Genomic DNA, 20,746 nt, shown 5'->3' on the forward strand with positions numbered 1-20,746 from the left:
CATAGGCATCTTGGATGGGGCTTTGAGCAACCTGATCTAGTGAAAGATGTCCCTGCCTACAGCAAGGGGGGCTGGACTGGGTGATCTTTAAAGTTCCCTTCCAACCCAAACCATGCTATATGATTCTGTGATCTTCCAAAAGCAGTTACATTGCTTTAGGAATATAATCTGGGGAAAGTCTTTAGTGGTACCTTTTCCTTTCCACCTGATACGATACTTTCTCTATCCCATCATTCTTATCCTAGTCTGTCTCAGTTCACTTCCAATCGCAATGCTTGACTTAAAGCATCTTAAAATAAGGAAAATTACATTACAACATTGATATTTTTTAGCCTGTTTTCACACAGTCTAGAACAAGACTAGGTTCCACTTTGTCAAATTTTCCTCCTTTTACAATCAGAAGATAATATGAGGCCTTGAATACCAGCTCAAATCCTGGATTGGTGCATGCTCTTCATACTTATAAGGCACTTTAAGAGAAGTGGGCCTGCAGGACGGACTGACAGTGTTTCTGTGGCACTTGGTTAGGTTTTCTGCTGCTCAAAGCTGTGAAATAAAGAGTCAGCCCATGCAGCTTTTTATAATATTTGCAGTCATGAAGACACTACTGAAAACTAAACTCTGAACTTCTGTTAATGATTTCTGGTGAAACTGATAATTTCTTATTTAGTACCAAAAGCAAATCAGATACAGTCTTCATCCCAAACATCTTGTTCATGGGTCAAATCTTGATTGATTTTGATTGCTGTCACCCTGTAAAGGCACTATCAGTGCTATATTGTTTATAGCCCTCTTACAATTTTGTTGCTGTCTTTTGTTTTAAGAACAGTAATCTGCTTTATTGGTTTAAGATTAGTGTTTATGTTGCTCCTAATAGGTAGAGTGCTTTAGGAGAGTCATTTGGCTGCAATTGAACAGTACTCCATTCATATAATGTATCAGATGTCAGGTATTTAATGTGTAGGCCAGAATCATGCATATTTCAGCCTAGCTCATTGTCCTGGTTTCAGCTGGGATAGAGTTAACGTTCTTCCTAGTAGCTGGCATAATGCTGTGTTTTGGATTTAGTATGAGAATAATGTTGATAACACACTGATGTTTTAGTTGTTGCTAACTAGTGCTTACACCAGTCAAAGACTTTTCAGCTTCCCATGCTCTGCCAGGTGCACAAGAAGCTGGGAGGGGGCACAGCCAGGACAGCTGACCCAGACTGACCAAAGGGCTATGCCATACCGTATGACGTCATGCTCAGTATATAACTGGGGTGAGTTGGCAGGGGGGAAGCGATCGCTGCTCAGGAAAGGGCTGGGCATCAGTCAGTGGGTGGTGAGCAATTGTGTCGTGTATCACTTGCTTTGTATATTATTGTATATTATTATTGTATTATATTATTATTATTACTACTACTACTACCATTCTATTTCATTTTACTTCAATTATTAAACTGTTCTTATCTCAACCCGCGAGTTTTCTGACTCTCACCTTTCCAATTCTCTCCCCCACCCCACTGGGGTAGGGGGGAGTGAGCGAGCAGCTGTGTGGTGCATAGTTGCTGGCTGGGGTTAAACCACGACACCCATAAATCTTGTCCTATGTACTTCTGCAACCACAGATCTCTACAGTGTTCTAGCTTAGGTGGAAAATAGAAGGTTTTGCTAACCATGATACAGGAACACTTATTTTTAAGTTATATACATGATTTTGTGGTACCTTTTGGAGTCTTGTCAACTGTAGTGTTCTTGGAACACGTAGCAAGTGTTAGACAACTACAAAATGGGCAGATTTTTAAGTGGCCACACAAATATTACTCAAATTGTAATCCTAAGATTTGATGTTTAATGTTTAACTTTACCATTTTTATGACAGTTGATATACATGAGAAGAAAATGGTTTGAGATTTAATGGCGTATTTTCCAAAATTTCTTTTTTCCAGAGCAGAGACACTCTACCCTTGATGTTCTCAGGAAACTCAAGGCTCCACCTACTTTCTTTGCTGCAACCAGACTTTCTGCCATGCTGAGTGGAAGTGATGAAGTATATGCAAACTGCATGGTAGTAGACCAAGTAAGCTTATGTTTGAACTTTTGGCAAATTTTTCATTGTCTTCTGTTAAAGTAACTAACCTGTGTGATAGTAGGATCTTCTGGATCTGTCAGCAGTGGTGTGTGGCCAATTAGTAAAGCTCTAAAATAAAAACAGTAATACCTTACTTTTCTCAGCTGTATTTTGTAACCCATTTATGAGGTCCCTTTTAACAGATTCAGTTGGTGATAGGAATTATTCTCCCTAGCCTTCAGGGAAAACTCTAAGGCAGCTTTTACTGTTTTTTCTACGTGTTTATGAGCTAGATGGTATTTGCTTCTTTCTGAGAAACATTTAACACAGTGTAACTTGCTCATGTGCACTTCGGATTTTCTGAATTCTGTGTATATTCACAAAAGAAACAAATGTGCTGATGCTTGCTAATTTCAGAAATTAATTATAAGCTCATAGCTAAGCTTACAGGCTCAACAAAAATGAGATACTGCTGAAAAGGTGAAGCTGATGTCCTACAGCTGGCACGGAGCATTCTGATACTGGAGATCCTGACTTAGTATTCAGGTTTCTGATTTATTTGTCACCAGCACTGGAGATGAGCCAGAGTGTCCAGACCAAATTATATTTTACATCACCATGTTGCACCTGAAATCTCTCCCCCACAGTCACACTCAGGTATCATAACTTGGGCAGGGGGGACTAGTCGAACTCTTGAGTATAGTGGTTGTGTGTAGTTAAACAGCCGCCAAATTCTGGTGGCATGTAGCTATGTTTCAGTGATGGTTGGAGTGATTTATTTATTTGTAACCTGCTATGGGCTCTCCCTGAGGTGAAAGTTGGAATATAGGAGTAAGAACTGATCAGATCATAATGTTAGAAGAAGGCTGAGATTTTGCAAGCGTGATTTTTTTTCCTTGTTTTTTTGTTTTTTCCATTCCTTGAAACACTTCCGCCACTGCATTCACTGCAGATCCAGTTCTTTGTGACAGCTGAGATGGAACTTTCAGGCAGAGGCCAGCGTGTTCAAAGTGCATCTGAGGTTACTGAGAGATGCATGAAGTAATGACCTAGGAGCGAGCAACTGGCAGGGGACTATATATGCAATCTCTGAACCCTTGATTTTAACAATATCCAGGTTGGAAGGACAGAGCTGCAGAAGTGCAGCTTTGTTACAGATGCAGATGTTACCTGAGTATATTGCTGGGGGGGTGTGTCCTTCAGCTTGGATTACTAACCTTTGCTCAATACATAGCCACGTTCAACTTTGTTAAATTGCTGATTGGGGCGAAATTCTCCCTTAAGCACCACGCAGCAGGAGCTGGAGCGGCTGCTAGAGGAGGACCCTCAGGTGCCGAGGAGAAGCGCTGCCCAGGCAGGAATAACTTTGAAGGGAGGAACAGCTGCGTGAGACCTGGGAGAAGCATTTTACCCTCGTGCATCTCATTTGCACAGTGCAACAGAAGTACTTCCAGACTTGCATGTGCCATATCTTTGAATGCAAATATGGACTGCTGTAAAAATGCCAGCAGTTCTTTCTGTCTTTTACTAGGAGAAATAGAATTACGATGGGGATGAAAACACATCTCAAGTGGGGCTGGAGAGGAGTCAGCAATCTGAAAGACCAGGGCTTTGGAGATGCTTGCAATCCTTCCTTTCTTCTTGCTTTTATACAGGTGCTTTTTGGAGGTTGAGTGTTTTCGCCGGCTGTGTGACTTTTCAATATTATTCAGCATCTAAATAGACAACAGCAGCATCTAACTAAAAGATGGACAATAAACTATATTTTAGTATCTTCTGCAGAGTCGACAGGAGAATTCAGTCTCTGTTGCATGAAGAATTATTTGTTACCAGGGTCTAAATCCTGATGCCTATACATGAGAAGACATAATTCCCAACTCCATTCCTGTCTTTGTGCAAAAGGAGGTGTGCTTCATGCCCATAATTGCTTAATGGCAAAAAATAAAGATTCCTTTCCCTTCCTCCCCTGGAGAACCTCTGTTCCAGGTCATGTATATTTATCTCAAAGCTTAGGAAATGGGTGCTGGAAAATTAAAAGTGCATGATGTGTAGGCTGATTTTTCCACATTAAATTGCACAATGTTTGAATTCTCCTCCATATGTCTCCCACACTAATGTATTATGCATATTTTTGCTTGACTCAAGGATATTTTTTAATAAAAGCTATAGATATATGAATTGATACATTTAACAAAAGGTATAAACGTGAGTGAGAAATCTATTAGACTTGCAAATACCAACTCATTGCTACTCTAATTACAGAAAAAAGTAATGCAACGTCTAGAATCTCTTAGCCGTATAACTTGCCTTCAATTCATGTGCTGTAAAAAGTAATAGGGGGGGAGAAAAAGGCAAAACATACAGCCATAAATAAAATGGTAGACTAATCTGGGCCTTGTTCCCTGACGATACATCTTGTTACTGCCTTATACCAGCATTCATTTTTTCTGTGCAGGCTGGAGATTTAAAGACTAACTACATTCATGGAGATGGTGTCAGCCGTGAAACATGTCTGAATCCCACCAGCTCAACCATGATGGCTAAGAGCTCTTCGTCTCCCTCCCTTGAGGAGAACGACCAATATATATATGTTCCAAATGAAGGAAATCAAAGGCCAATGAAAAATGGAGAAAATGCAGGTTTAAGACATACTGTCACACTTTCTGATCCATGTGGAGCAGATTCATACCTTCCATTCAAGACCCATGCATTTATTAAGGATCGGGGCCAACTTTATGCTGACATGAAAAAAAGAAGGTATGGAATTGACTTGATGATATGGCCAGAGTAAGGATTATTTATAATAACCTTTTATTTCAAAAGATGAAGCAGAATCTGGAGAAATAAATATTATTACGGAGGTAAAATCATTGTTTTCAATCACTGATATTTAAATTATCTTAATCATCTGTTTTCATAAAATAGTTATGAAGACATTTTTAACAAATAAAAGGTGTCCTTTAAGTAAATTAATTTTTAATGCAAATTTATACTTTTATACCTTTTTTTCTTGTATGTATTCTCAAAAAAAAAAAAAAAAGAGTCAGCCGTTCACTATAAGAGTTTCCATTGTGACATTTTTGTCAGAAACCAGAATTTCACCCTAGTTTTCCTCAGTTGTATTTTCCATTAAGAAAATAGTCCAAAATCTGTTGTACTCTCTGGGAATCTTTCCATTCTTTGCACTGGCCTGCAGAAGCACCAACTTATTCCTGATTACATATATTTTTTTTACCTCAAAAGACACAGTGCAGAATACAGCTCGCATTTCTGATAGGTTCAGACTGTTTTCTGCTCTTTTGCTGGTACACAAGGTTTGCTGCCAGCAGAGCCAGTTGTCTCAGGACCGTCCTCCAGATGGCTTTAGGTTATGCTGGGAACTGGTTGGCTTCAGGAATGCAGAGAGCTTTGAAGATGAAACTATAATTTTTGTTTTTAACAATTAGTGAATTTCCTTGATAAAAAGACTTTATTGCTTCTCTGGATAGAAGAGATGTGAAATCAGTTCCTTCTTGTACAGGAGGAAATTTGAATTTGTCTCCCACCTTTCAAGAGTGTTTGGACTAGTTGGAGGTAGGGCATCAGGTCTATATAAAAACCGTAAGGAAGCAGTAGTGTCTGTCCGTTATTGATTAAAGTGAACAATAACATTTTCTCTACCTTAATTTTTAGTTTCTTATGCAACTATAAAGTTCCACTAGGAGGAATCTTTTAACACAGATAATCCGACCAATATCAGACTAAGAGTTGTTCTTTCCTAACCCTTTTATTTTTGCTAGCTACAGGAATATCATGTAGATTACTATAAATAGTCTTCTGCCTTTCTGTCATAAACATTTTTCTCCTATACATTTCTGGATATTCCCACCGTTTTTAAGACCTAGGTCAGGTACCTATAATGAGCATTAAGAGTGTATATGAACTTTCAGAGAGATGCAATTGACCTTAATATGTCAACTGTAAGTGACCCAAATATTGCACATAAAATAAGACTATCAGTATGTAATTCCAGCAGCACCTTCCTTGAAGTATCTGGAGTGATATGGCAAGTTACTTAGCAGATCTTTAAACCAGCTTTTTATGTCAGAAAAATTCCCGGGGTAATTTACCCCAGTAAGATACGTATGCTTGTCTGATCACATAGACACGCATTCCTTTTCCAATTTTAAAATGTGACAGTAACTGATAATGCAGTTAAAGAACTTGTTCCTGAGATGTTACATGGGCTATTACTAGGAAACATTGCGAAAGACGGTCTCCAGAAGAGTAATAAGGAAGTAGTTTTGGATAGTATCAATAGATTTGCCCTTCGACAAAGTGAGTTGTAGCGGTGTGTGGAGGAATTGTTGTGCTTTTATTCCAGGTAGGAACTCTGGCTATTTAGAAATACCACACATAATTTAAAGTTTTATGTTGTGAGGCTGGAATGTTATTGCAAGCAGTCAACCGTTCCTTGCAGTTACTCTGATGAAGAGACCATGAACTTGCTCTTGCAGCTAACAGGACCCATCCTGGGAACTGGTACTGCTGAGAAACCTTACTGCACTCTCCTGCTCAGGAACCCTTGCCAATCAAATAGTCTCTAGGTGTTTGAAGTATTGATTTAACCAGAGATTTTTCAGTCTGTTTATAGTCCTATATGTTTTTAAGTTTATATCTTTTGAAATGAATTTCATAAACTGTCTCAGACCCTCCTTCATCTCTCTTGTTAGTTTTCCTTTCCATTCTCCATGAAGCCACAGATGTAGAAAAAAAGATGTTTGTGAATAGCCATGTCATATCTTTCAAATACACACATGCATAAAATTCCCATATATGCCGAGATATCTTAATAGTGAAATCTGCACTAGTTGTCTCAGTTCTTGTTATCATCTGTATAGAGAGGCAGGTACATGTGTGGAACAAAATATCTCATTTTAAGGGGTACACTGAATGTGGGTCTGAAAGTCATCCTCCAGAGGTGGCTGTGGTGGGAGTCTCTGTGATGGTGGGTGATACAAACATCTGTACTGCAGATCCAGAAGGTTGGGTCAGACGATTCCTGTACAGAGTGACTGAGTACCTTGACCAGGTGACTGCAAACCTGAGAGGGGACTTAGAGCGTGACTTACCTGACTTAATCATGGTGGTTTGGGTTGTCATTGATCAGAGCATACAGTGGTATCTTTGCTTGTTGCATTAAGGTTGAGATGGATTGTTAATAGAATTCATGGGAATTAAAGACTTTGTTGTCTGCTTCAGTTCAAGTCTCGATGACCTTGAAGTAGATGGTGGAAGTGAAGGTGTTTCGGACAGATCCCACGTTCACTGCCCTCCCCTCGGCTCTTCAGAGGCCATGGCTTGTAGCAGAGATGGATTAGACTTGTCTACCAGTCTGCACCCCAAGGTATTCGATACTATCTTGGTTTGTGTTGTTTTCCTTTTAAGTAAATCACTGAAAACATGTGAGAAACATCTGAATCTGAAGGGGAGAAATGAGTTCCCAGTTGACAGTGCTAGTCCCTCTGGAGAGCAGCCTGCACAGGGTTGTGGAGCTGGAGCTCCCTGGTTGTGGCCGACATCAGCAGCAGCCATGGGAAGGGTCAACCACAGATTGACTTCAGCTTTGAAAAAAGCATAATTTATCAGAAGCATTTCAAAGGAAATATTGCAGGCTTAGTGAATCAGCGTTTTCTAACCAAAATATATTTAGTGAGGAAATGTTTAACCAGCTGTAGTTATGTGAAAGGGTAACAACTTTGTAAAGTAGAAAAACAGCCTGCTGCCTGTTTTAAAACAATTTCCAGACTCAGGGAAATTCAGTTGGGTTTTGTGCATTGACCAGTGCAAATCTTTCTTCTTCATTATGGTTTTCTAAAGTATCCTGGATACATTGATTTTCATTTGACCATGGTGCCATTTCTGAGATCTTCAGGCACATACATAGAGTTATTTTTTGTTCATAGGGATTCTTTATATTTTTATTAGACAGACTTCTTGCCACTGTGAAACTTTATCTGACCTGTAGCAAATGATTACATGAAGGAAGAAAAAGAATCCAGCATAAACACTGAATTCTGTTAGGGCTACTTTTAAAAACAATAAGGTAAACAGTTTAGGAGTAGGCTCTGTTGAAATGTATATGATGTATCAAAAATCAGGGGGTTTCCTTTCAAGCCTTATTATTGACATATTTGGGGATTGGAAAATCTTTTCACGCACAGTAAAAAAAAAAAAAAAACACAGGAGAAAAGAGAAAGAAGCTAACTCCTTTCTTTGGAAACTCTGACATCAATAATTACCGAGGCAGGGTATTAGTCTACATGAAATGTTCTTGAGGTATTAAAGTACTAAGATTAATGACTCCCTTGGTAAAAGGAGGTAGCTTGGTCATCAGATATAATGGCCAACACCACTGTTTGGATAACGCTTGCCACCAAACTGGAGAAGAATGTAAGCTTTCTCTTAGTCTCTTAGTCTGACTTGCACCCACAAATTATTTCCTGTAATATACAAAGATTTGTCATGGTGGAAGTGTGACAGACTTTCTGAGAATTCAAATGAAGTCATCAAAAATTGCACTTCAACTCAAAGCTTTAATAAAGCGAAGAAAACGTACGTATGCATGTGGTCAGCTGTCTTTCTTTCAGAAATTGTCACTGATTTGTTTTGTTTCTGTTGCTGATGCACTTCAAAACAACACAAGTTGTAATTTGCTGCAATTTCTTGTAGGAATGCACAGTGTCGGGGACTCGGTCGCGCTCCTATTCCTGCTCCTCACCCACAGGCTTATTAGGAAGACCTAGCATTCCTCGGGACTTTGCAGTTGGAGATTCAAATGAAGGTCAGTGCTCTGGCTTTGCACCCACACAGCCTCATCCCATGCCTGCCTGCTTCAGGCCCAGTGCTGACGGCTTTACTCAGGCCTGTCCTGTACACAGACCTTGCCAATGCACGTGGAAAGCAGGGTTTGGTTGCCTTCGGGTATCCCTACCGTTGTCCCTTGCTCTTCTCCCCATCATGGTCTCCCCTGATACAGCAGCTGATCCTAGGGAGGGACTGGGAGAACATTAGTCAGAAAAAATAACGCAGGCAAAGGCAGTAATCTTGTTTTCGGAAGAAAACCCTCCCACTGGGTGCCTGGCAGAGATGGCGAGGAAGCTCAGGATGACACAGAAGAGGCATCAAAGAGGGCAGATGGCCCCAGCTTCCTGTAGATCCTGGGGAGTCTCTGAAACATGGATGGGCTGTTGTCATCTCCGCAGGCTGGGGAGCAAAACCCACCCTCTCCATCAAGTGGAGTCAGAGATGTCTCTGCAAGAAGCTTGTAATTTTTTACAAATTGTTTGTAACATGCTTTATTTCTAGACACATAGCTTTAGAAGCTATACACATAGCTTTTTAGAAGACAACCCACACTTTTCACAATGAGGGTATGCGTTATATTTGAAAACCGTGCAAAGTGTGCAATACATATACTGTGTTTTTCATATAGATCACATGACTTAAGAAACACTTGCATTTCAAGAGACTTGGGCTCTGCCCCTATAACCTTGTCCATTGCCATACTTCCAGCTTGTCTCTCCCTCCACTGTACCTTTAGCTTTCCACTAGTCCTGAGCAAGAGGCAGGACATGTGAGTTACAGTGAACCGGATGGGATGGACACCCAGAGAAGTTGTGGATACCCAGTCATTTGAAGTATTCAAGTTCAGGTTGGATGGGGCTTTGAGCAACCTGATTTAGTGAAAGATGTCCCTGCCCTTGGCGGGGGGGTTGGACTAGGCGATCTTTGAAGGTCCCTTCCAACCCAAACCATTCCGTGATTCTATGACACTGAGTTGTGGAAATGTTATTGTTAACTTTGAAACCAGTTAACAAATTCAAAAGCTGTTGGGAAGGTGAGATGGAGAAAACTGATGGGCATACATACAGTGACTGCAGACATCTTTTTTCCTTAAACCGTTTTAAGCAGTGCAGCAAATAACTTGTTTGTGGTTGCTCAAATTCACTGTAAGATTTCATGGCCCCTGGTAAGGAGGAGTATGTACTGCAGCCTGCAGCACGCAGCTGTGTTGTATTTTTCCCCATCACTTAATGTATTTGTAACCATTTGTATCCAACAGATGAGGTGAGAAGTCTTTGAGAGAACAAGGCAGAAGAAAAAGAGGGAAGTATGTCACAGAAGTAGAGGATGGCAGATCAGCAAGGCCCTGTGGCGTGTGCTTAAAGTTAAAACAGAATTCCTTTGACCTTGCCGCTAAAGGACTGTTGGTGTCGCAGCCTGTGAAGCTTCATCTAGGCACCTTTACCTGCTCTGACCTGATCTGGGCCTGGGCCCATGTCCTGTTCATTCTCTCTCCCCTTCCTCCTGCAACAGTCAGTGCTGGACCTTTACCTGTCTTGCGGACAAGGTGGAAATGTTTTCCTGTCCACCCTTGGGAAACAGGCTGTTCTGCAGCCTGTACCACAGTTGCGGTGTGCTGCTGGGAGGGCGGCTGGTGGTCTGCTGAGGTTCCCTGCCACTAGCACCACCTGCCTTGTCCCTTTCATGCCAGCATTTTGTGGGCACAGGAGCGTTGAACAGCATTTGGCAGCTGGCAGTGGTGATGACTGTGTGAGGCAGGCACAGCTGTGCTTGCTTTGAGCAGTTGCATCTGGGTATGGGACTAGTGCAAGAGCTTGGTCCAAGAAGCTGGGTCAGATAGTTCATCCTGATCTCTGTGGCCTGTAGCGGGATTGTGTCTGGGTCTGTGCAGGTGTCTGTGCCCTGAAAACCTGCCCCTTCCCCTCTGCCCAGCTACCCACACTTTGGACATCTCGCTCAGGATTTAGCTATGCAGGAGGAAGGCGCAGCTGACCTTGTACACTGCAATGAAATGTAAGCCAAAGCAGATGAATGCAGAATGGCAACAGGACAGCCTTTCTCACAGAGAGTATGAGAAAAAAGTGGGAAATCACCATCCAGTTCTGATGGAAGCTTTTCAGTATGCTCAGGTTTAAAACAACTATCTGCTTTTAATTGAGAAGGTATTACCAGGCTGTAACAGTAAAGGATTTGTCCCTGCTCTGTAGATGGTGTGCTCATGAACAATGGTCGATCCCTCCTTCAGGCTCTTTCACTCTCTAAGTCAGTGTCTCTGCTCCACCCTTGTAGTAAGTACCTCAATGCCAACCCCATGGCGCTGTTTTGCATGAGGCTGTCTTCATCTCCCATGGGTACATGGCCTTTGTTTCTTCTGAAGGCATCCTGCGGCACAGGTTGTGCCTGGCAACTAAGTGAGATGCCCTTTTAGTCTCGCTGCTTCTTTGGTAAATATTCTAGCTCTCACTAACCTGAAGTCTACGTTTGTCTGAAGACACACTGATTCAATGAAGCATGTTTAAGTTTGTATCTAACTTTAAAGAAGGCATAGTCGATGCTTTGACTCAGGCAGGTGTTTAAGTATCTTTCTGAACCATACCTGTGTTAGCTTTGCAAAAAATGTCTGCAAAACAGAATGGCTTCTAATTTGGAAATGGTAGAGTGGTCTCTGTTGGTTTTGGTGGGGTTTTTTTGTTGGTTTTTTTTTTTGTCCTTCCAAAACAACCCAACTGAATTATTTATCTTCTATTTTGCTCTTTAGACAGTTTGTTGAAAAGTACCTCCTTGAGTTCTCTCTATTGTTTCTAGGATGTAAACTTGTAACACATTACACAGCATGTGCATTACATAGACTAGTAGTATTCCTCTTTATGTAGAGGGATTTAAATTTTTTAATAGTATAGATAAAGCTGCATAAGATAGGTAATTGCAAATGTTAGAAGAAAGATATTTTATAACAAATTATGTAAAAAGCAAAATGAAGTGTGAATCATTCAAGTCTGGGTTGTTAAGAAAAAGAACAGAAATATTTTCTGTTATTCTTAAAAACAGACTGTTTGCAGAGACTGGCATTCACTGATATCTGTCTCAGTTCTGGCAGATTCTGTCAACTACACAAAGCTTAGTAGGCAGTGGTCTTACTCTAGGAAAAGCTGCTTCTAATGTATGTACGTTTTTGCTTTCCTAATTTTCAAATGACATTGCAAGCCCTTAATGACAAGCTTATGGCCTGGTGCAGGTCGTGCATTTCAAATAAACCTGATGACCTTGCAATCTGAGTGTCCGATAACTGTTCATGTCTTGCAGAGCGAGCGTACAGTCTGCCCGAGCAGTCCCGAGAGAAAAGGTATGGGTACTTGTCGCACCCGCATTTTGAGGCGCTGGGAGCAGGTCGGTGCAAGAATGCCATCTAGGGAGCAGAGTGGGGAAGAGGCCTCGGCACCCCTCGCAGCAGGGTTTTTAGCAGCGATTTAGGGGAGTCCTCCCTGCCCAAGGGATCTGTAAGCCCACACTTAAACCCTGTGCTGAGCTCAGCCAGGCTTGCTCTATGCTGTCCTCACCATGCACGTCCTGCAGTGAAGATTTGCTGTGCACTGCTGTGGGACATGCACGGTAGGGATGTGCTCCTGTTTGCTACAGGAGCTCCTGTCCACTGTAGGAATGTCCAAAACACTGCAATAAAAGCAAGGGGGCTTTTGATACCAACCATGATCTAGGCAAGCTTGTAATACGTTGCACATTCAGAGCATTCCATGGACTAGTGTTATTCCTTTTTATAAAGAGGGATTGCAGTCTTTTTAGTAACGTCGGCTAAACCCCCAATAAAACATATAATTGAAATGTTAGGTGAAACAAGCACCATCCAGATTCTACTCTGTTTTAAGGGACTGTTCCCACTGGAATGAGTTTTTTTCACTGGTCTCTGTTTTAGGATCCAGGAGGAGGAATGGAATAAATATATTGTACCCTCAAAAAATGAGTCTGAAAAATGTAAAGTGAGTCGGACTTTCAGCTTTCTGATGAACAGAATGACCAGCACACGGAATAAGTGCAAGGTAATTTGGGATTTATGTCTGTATTATTATATATAATTATGTCAGTATAATTAAATGAATTATAGGTGAGAATCTAGATTTTTATGCAAAGGCAAGTTCTTGTTTATTACAAAACCACATAAGTAATAGGAAGAAACTTCCATCTTTATGTTTTAATATTAAAACATATGCGACATACCCTGAAATGGCCTTCATATTAAAAACCAGCTTTCCTTTCAAACAATAGCCTTTGCTGAACCGTATCAAGTATTTCCCTTGTCATTTTTTTGATGTTATTAATAATCTCATTTGACGATTTAGCCAAAGTTTAAATGTGTGAATTGCCTTTAAGAAATAATTTTCTTTGTTAAATAAAATTAAGAGGTAAGGGGCTGTTCTTGCAATTACTCTCAATAAGTACATGAGTCTGTAACTTCTACATTGGCATGTAATGAGTTGAATTTGCCTTATTTGAAGTTAATGGGACTTGTTGCATGAGTAAGTACTGCTTAGTGTCAAAGGATCGCAGATTTGAGGCCTGCACAGTCAAACCTACATACTATGAAAGGTAGATCAGAACATTTGTGGTTTAACTTTGAGACATCTGAAATTTAGATTAACAGCATCAATTAGCAGCTTGAGAGATGGATTTGGCCTACAGGATCTTTCTGGCTGGCCTTCTCACAGTTTTGCAGGCTTTCTGGTATGCCCTCCTGTGCCCCAGGGTATCTGAACATAGGTGGATGTAAGGATGGTATCTTCACAAGTGACAGAACTGGCTGCAAACATATATGTCCGGTCCACCAGCCGTACATAATCCGGTCTCCTAAAGAATAACTGTCAGGGCTGCTCAGAGAAATGTATACTCACACCAACAGCAGTACTGTAAAAATAGGCAGAATTTATTAAATTCATTAACACTCATTAAAAATAGGTTATTTCTAATGGCTTTAAGATCTAAAGACAAGTCGCCTAATTTACATAACTGCAGCTTTAAATACAGAGGCATGAGTTTGCATGTAAGCCTCAGGGAGTTGTAGGCACTGGTATTTGTATGTGCAGCAAGGCAGTGACACTTCTTAAATTTTATTTTCTGGCCCTTTCCTTTTTGCAGCTTTATAAATTTATTTCTGCCAGTCTTCCTTGATGATGCTTGCTGGCATAATGATAATGCTTCCTTGATAATGCTAGCTGCCAGTGAAAGCAATGCCTGCGTCATTTTAGGACTTCAACAATGTTGGATGTAATAATATAGTATACTGTTACAAGTCCTCCAGGGAATAAATGTTTTAGAATAATTTGCTCTTAAAAGGGAATGTTTTAGTGTTTTTAAGATTGAATCGGTTTATCTTCTTTTCTAATGCCCCTTTTTTTTACTTTTTTCCTGCCTCTGCTCTTGGGGATGAAGACAAAAAATAAAGATACCAAAGATAAACTGAACAGGCACAATTTTACAAACGGGACCTTCTCAGGAGTTATTCCATGTATGGCCTGTGAAAAGGCCCTCCTAGGAAAGGAGTCACTGCAGTGCTCCCGTAAGTAGTTGCTGGCTTTTGTGTGTGACCTTACAGTATTCTGAATCCTGCTTTGGGATCCTGGTTCACTGTTTTGCTTCAGGAGGAAACCTTGCCTAGATTTGGTTGTACCTGGTTTATGTAATGAGCTAAGGTTCGCAAAGCAGCAGGAGGAGGGATGGCAGGTGACAGCTTCCGAAGGGACCATGGCCATCTCCTAGCCCTGGCACATTAGGCAAAAACTCCTTCCCAGCCAGGAGCTGTAACATCAAAGCATCCTAAAGGGCAGCTTTAGTAAGCGGACATGGAGGAGGGAAAAAAGTGAAGCCTCAGAGTAACATGTTCTGTGGGCTGGGGACCCTGTTGGGCGCTGGGCTTTGAAACGTGCCTTCTCTTTCAGATTGCAATGTGATTGTGCATAAGAGCTGCAAGGAGTGTGCTCCTGTGTGCACTAAGGTAACTTCCTATACCGCACTGTTCTTACTAGGCTGTATCTGCTTTCCAAAGGGTCTAGAAACATCATGAAGGAAAAAAGAAAGTACACAGAGCCCACCTGGACCCAGTGTCTCTATGCAAAGGGCTGCAAGGGTGTCAAATGACTAATGTGGGCAACAGAGCAAGCACTGAGCTTGAACAACAATTTTTAGAAGAGGGTCAAAAATATGTATAAAGACATATTAGTATTTTTGAAGAATTGCAAGGTGAAATTGTAAAATGGTGTGCCTGGAGGGATACAGAAAGGGATTAAAAATAAAGGCTCCTCAAAACCACAGATATCCCCTTGTGTAGGAAGGGGGGTCTCATATGTTCGGAATAATGAAAAGGAGAGATGGAAGGGACTTTGGGAGATGACCTAGTCCATCTCCTTACCCTCAGGCAGGCTGACTTCTAGGTAACAATTTGGGCAGGTGTTGGTCTGACCTGTTCTGGAAAATCTCTGGAGGAGGAGACTCCACAGCCTGCCTAGGCAGTCACTTCCAGTGTTCAGCTGCCACTGCAGACGGCAAAATCAGTGCTAGAGCTGATGGATACTGTCTCCTTTAAAGTAGGAACACAGACATGGTGAGGTTATCATGACAAAGAAGTTGCTTTCAAAAATAGATGTGTAAGGCTTCTGCCCTCACGGAACAAAATGGGACTGTAAAGAAGTGTGCCACAGCAGTACAGGTCTTTTTTCAAATTAGTGGAGCATGTTTTTCTGGTGTAGCTGGATTTTGCATCATGGTGCCTTGCAGGGAGAACATGTTTCTGTACAGACTCTTCGTGGTAAACAAGCCTTAAACTGGACATAAATCAGGTGGCTTTATTTATTTTGGTTATAGGTATTGCATTATAGCCTTGCACAAATTTCTGGGCAACTTTAGGGCATTAGGACAGCTGAACTGGTAGTTTTAATTACTGGGACTGGTGGGTTACCTGTTAAGAGGAGATGAGCCCCTACCACCCCTGACTCTTCTCAGCAAGAATGAGGTGCAGAAAATGTTCACTCACCCCACCTCAAGTGAAATACATGCCTAAGTACAGCAGACTTTGGCTACAGGTTTTGCAAAAATCCACTTTGGAATGGGGATCAATTCTGCTTCTGATACCCCAGCTTCCTCAGGTAGTGCCCTGCCACAAGTGCTTCAAGCTTATTTGAATATAAAGCCCTGAATGTGAACTCCTTTCTTACAGCCTTCACAGACAATATTCATATAGAGAAAGTAGAATGCTGTAACTCAGTGACTTGGTTTCGAATGAACAGTTTCAGTTTTGTGTTGTAGTACAAATAATACCATTCTACTCTGAATATTGTTATCTACCAATAACTAAAAAACTTGGATTTATTGGTTATTGGTTGAAATTAGGACCATAATTTAGAACCATTTTCTTGAAGCCCTTTCGTGTGATGATATATGGCAGTGAGTTACTGACTTGACTATTCAGTGTGTTATCAGCTATGATTTCATTGCAATTTCAGAAAATTCTTCTTTTTTTCAGAAATCCCAGGAAAGATACCATAATAAAAACAAACCCCAAGCTGCTGTAACAAGTAAGTTAGGAGGTGTAAACCTAGCACTTCTAAGTTAAGCCTTGGTTAAAAATCATGGGACTAACAACATGAACTTTACTACATCATTTGTGTGTTTCTATTTCTCATTTCAATATCTGTAAGAAAGTGTGTGAGTAGGAGTTCTTGAAGAAATGGCTGTTGAATTAACTCCTTCTCTACTAAAATGACTGGGAGTTTTACTACGTTTTGTTTTCAGTGAGAGTGAGAATCAAAAGTAGCCAGTTTGGTCTTGTGCTTTTGAGTATGTCATTTACCGTATGCACAAATATTTGGGTCTCCTATGTTCAGGTTGCAGTGCTAGAGCATGTATGATTTGAGATTGTTTTCTTATCAATAATATCCATGCCGGAGCTATTTCACTTTGCCTACAGGCTTATCTTTATGTTCCGTGAGAGAGCATCACAGTCTTGTACCATGGCCAGCAGACATTCTTGATACCCACTATAGGTCTATATGAACACCAGGTAGCGTTTCACAGTGTAACTGTGCTGTTGATGACATACTCTAATTGTTTGTCAAAATGCTGTGTTGTGCTTTGCCTCACAGATTCCCTGCCTGGGGATGTTTCACAGATGGTGCTCTCCCCAGTGCGTTCTTCCTCTTCTGTGCCTATCGGACTGTCTGCTGGAAGGAGGGAAGCCTCGCAACAGTCCCACTTCTTGTCCAAAAGTGTCCCCAGCGCCAGTTTTGAAAGGTAGAGGACAGCTGCTGGGGGACTATGCTAAATACCTCATTCAGCATTTCGAGGAAAATTCAAGCCATTAAATAAATGAGGGATTTTTTTTTTTCTGCTGTAGAAGATCTATGCCATTTTCTGAACAAGACTCTGAGACTAGCACCTGGAGGTCCAAGTCACGGTCTGAAGAGATGTTACAAGCATTAGGGACCTTTTCTTCAATGGATCCTTTTCCAATGGAAGGTGATAAGTATTGCATAGATGTTGTATTTTATAACCTGTATTGGAAAGTGCAAAATAGAAAAACTCCTTAGTTGATATAGGAAGCCACTTCATCTGCTAAAAGAAGAGCACCTATTTTTGATAATTACAATTGTGTCCGTCATAAAATGATACAATCAGACACATTAGTCTTAAAATATAACTTTTCCTTTCTTCCTTGTAACTAACTATTTGATAAATTTTAGAATATTTTTATAGGGTGTTAGCATTTTAAAATAACAGGGATAAATGTATTTGGCATCCTTGCAGAACTAGAACAGCAATATACTTTTCTTCTGCATTCATCTAATCGTCTCCATTGACAGTGTACATTGCAAAATGTAAACCTATATCACTTGTGTTTCCTCAGTGCCCCAAAATCTTACCTCCCACTGGTGAACTACCCTCCTAAAATGGCTACATATCCTTGTGAGGGGAATAGAAATAGGCTTTTTCTGTAGCTGTGAGACTGAATTTCAAAGCTGAAGGGCATTCACTCACAAAGGATGGTGCAGATATCTCTCACTAGACATCTGCAAAATGGCCAGTGTCCTTCCAACACCAAAGCTACTTTTGAAAATGTTGAATTTTATTTTTAAATTTTAAAAAGTTTCTTCAAGCAAAGAAGTATAAAAAGGATTTTATCTGAGAAAAGAAAGGTGGTTTTTTTTTTTCTCCTCCTCCGCTGTCACGTTGGCATTCCAACACTTTGGTAATGATATTAACATCTGGGAAACTTCTCTGTGTAAAGCCACTGCCAATGTTTGCAGAAGCCTTGTCTAAAGTTCATCCCTGTGATGGGTTCCCCCTACTATACGAATAGATCTGCATGTGCAAAGGGACTTCCCTTACTGTTCATATGCCTGGTGTTAATGAGATATACGTTTTGTCATAGACAATGTGGATTTGTCTCAGTGGACTGATCTCTGCAAAGATGTGCAAGAGTTTGAGGCAGAGTCCTGGAGTCTTGTTGTGGATCCAATGTTCTGTAGCAAGCAAGAAAAGGATGTTACCAAGCGGCAGGATGTCATTTTCGGTCAGTATTTCAAAGCTTCATGTAGGTTTAAAAACAATTTGGCGTAGAAAATAGAGAGGGAACCTACACGTTTTATGTCCAGGAGAATGAATGCTTCAACTCGGAATAATAAGAAGGTTCAAAGAACATTTTTGTCACAAATTACAATGTGTCCTAGAGCTAAGGAAATGGGTGACTACCAGAGACATGTCTACCCTGTTCACAGAACGGTTGAGGTTGGAAGGGACCTCATCCAATCCCCAGCTCAAGCAGTTGCAACCCCAGCTTGTTCAGCGGGCTACTGTTGAGAGAACTGTGCAAGAGCCAGATAAATTAAGTCTTCCTACTGACATAATCTATTAGGCTTGAGGCTCACACAGAAAAAAATTATTATGACTGTATATTTGAATGTTGCTGAAGTATATCTTAGAAGGTGTGCAAAATGTTCAGGTGATTACTATACTGTGCTGTTTTCTTTTATACTGCAGAGCTGATGCAAACAGAAGTGCATCACATCCATACCCTGTTCATTATGTCTGAAATATTCAGGAAAGGGATGAAGGAAGAACTGCAGCTGGACCATAGCACAGTGGACAGAATATTCCCCTGCTTAGATGAGCTACTGGAGATGCATAGGCAATTCTTCTGCAGAATGAAGGAGAGACGGCAGGAATCATGTGAGGCGGGGAGTGAACGTAATTTTGTCATTGGCAGAATTGGAGACATCCTTGTGCAGCAGGTAGAGGCATCAGCTCTGTTAATCCTTTATGTACTCAAGGTTCCCAAATTAAACAATTTATTGACTTTAAAACTTCTGTGAGCAAGAAGAGGGCTATGGTTGCCTCATGAAATTCGAAGACTGTGCCCTCCACATTATTGCATTGTGAAACAGCAATGAGAGAAAATCAGTACTGACAGGTAACTGTGGTGAACTTGGGATGAACTTCTACCTATATGGTACAAACAACGAGGAAAGTGATGAACTTTGTCCTGTTCACAGTACAAGACTGCTGCCATGATACCATGAACTGAAAAAAATGGAAGCAATGGATTAGGTTTTTTAATAGCTGAGCATAGGTGTGAAGAATTGACTGATGATGGAAAAGAAACTATCCGTTCATTTCCTGTAGTGATCTGGCATGGTGCATCTCGAGTTCCTGCTCACTAGAGAAGGGCTGGTCACAGCGCGTTTATGGTGGCCATGGAACAGCTAACTAACTGCTTTCTGGTCAGTTCCTTGCAATCAAGAGAGTGTGGTTTTTCACCTTCGGTCAGTCAGTTTTCACTCCATTGAAATAAAGAAGCTGAACTGTTATCTTGTCTGGAAGCAGTGTGGAGATCAGACAAAAGCAAATAAGCCTCAAAGGGATTGTGTTTGCAAAGAGGTGAAGGAAACACTGTTACACTAATTGTTCTAGCTGTTATTGGCAAGACTGTAGTGGAGGTTGCTTGTGCTCTCTCCAGCCTACGTTCCTCTTCTTGCTCCTAAAACCAGCTAGCCCATTTTCATTTTGTAGTGACAGGCCCTGTTAGTGAAACTCACAGAACTTGAGAAACAAGCAGCATAAAAGTTCCGTATTTGTACAAAATACATTCATTAAGGTATATGCTTTCCTGTTAGGTGCAATGTTGAGCACAATTCACTTAGTAATTTCTTCAGTTTTCAGAGGAAAATGCAACTAAAATGAAGAAAATATATGGAGAGTTTTGCAGCCATCAAAAAGAAGCTGTTAATCTCTTCAAAGAACTGCAACAAAACAAGAAGTTCCAGAATTTTATTAAAGTAAGTTTACATGGAAATGTGATCACTATTGACAAAATGCTCAGTAAAAAGATACGTAGCTTTTACTTAGATTTAGGATTGAAATTATATTCAGTAACTCACTTTTAATAGCTAACAAAAATGGCAAAGTTTTTTCCTCCTTAACCGGTGAACTGATAAATTACATTTTTCTTTCAAATTTTAGAAAGCTTTGGCATCCAGTGTGTATTACACACATGTTCCTGTTATAGTACACCTCATCCCTCAGGGCTGCAACTGTTCCTTGGGGATGGTTCAGATAACCCAGCATTTTGTTTTAGCTTGTTCGAACGCATTTAGATCATATTTCTTATTAGTCAATTGGTGGGTTAATATGCATTTACTACTTAAGGTATATATCTGTATCTGTGCAGCTGAGAAATAGTAACCTGTTGGTGCGACGCCGAGGAATCCCTGAGTGCATTTTGCTCGTCACCCAGCGAATCACCAAATACCCTGTTCTGGTTGAAAGGATATTGCAATACTCAAAAGGT

General features: G+C 40.7%; 1 protein-coding gene across 4 annotated transcripts in view; it reads left to right on the top strand.

Annotated features, from left to right (window-relative positions):
* The window catches only part of ARHGEF28 (Rho guanine nucleotide exchange factor 28), a 128,886-nt gene that overhangs the window by 72,813 nt on the left and 35,327 nt on the right, over positions 1–20,746 (top strand). For all 4 annotated transcript variants that reach the window (XM_087742246.1, XM_087742245.1, XM_087742247.1 and 1 more), the window contains 15 exons: positions 1,934–2,064; positions 4,511–4,812; positions 7,297–7,441; positions 8,767–8,878; positions 12,205–12,244; positions 12,830–12,953; positions 14,341–14,467; positions 14,847–14,902; positions 16,427–16,478; positions 17,046–17,193; positions 17,297–17,418; positions 18,332–18,472; positions 18,940–19,190; positions 20,112–20,234; positions 20,627–20,744. In XM_087742246.1, the coding sequence (XP_087598372.1) occupies positions 1,934–2,064; positions 4,511–4,812; positions 7,297–7,441; positions 8,767–8,878; positions 12,205–12,244; positions 12,830–12,953; positions 14,341–14,467; positions 14,847–14,902; positions 16,427–16,478; positions 17,046–17,193; positions 17,297–17,418; positions 18,332–18,472; positions 18,940–19,190; positions 20,112–20,234; positions 20,627–20,744 (1,992 nt within the window). The remainder of the gene's footprint in view (positions 1–1,933; positions 2,065–4,510; positions 4,813–7,296; positions 7,442–8,766; positions 8,879–12,204; positions 12,245–12,829; positions 12,954–14,340; positions 14,468–14,846; positions 14,903–16,426; positions 16,479–17,045; positions 17,194–17,296; positions 17,419–18,331; positions 18,473–18,939; positions 19,191–20,111; positions 20,235–20,626; positions 20,745–20,746) is intronic.

Source organism: Nipponia nippon, unplaced genomic scaffold, assembly GCF_047370975.1.
Source record: "Nipponia nippon isolate SJK-2023a ecotype South Korea unplaced genomic scaffold, ASM4737097v1 scaffold_8, whole genome shotgun sequence".
NCBI classification, from domain to species: domain Eukaryota; kingdom Metazoa; phylum Chordata; class Aves; order Pelecaniformes; family Threskiornithidae; genus Nipponia; species Nipponia nippon.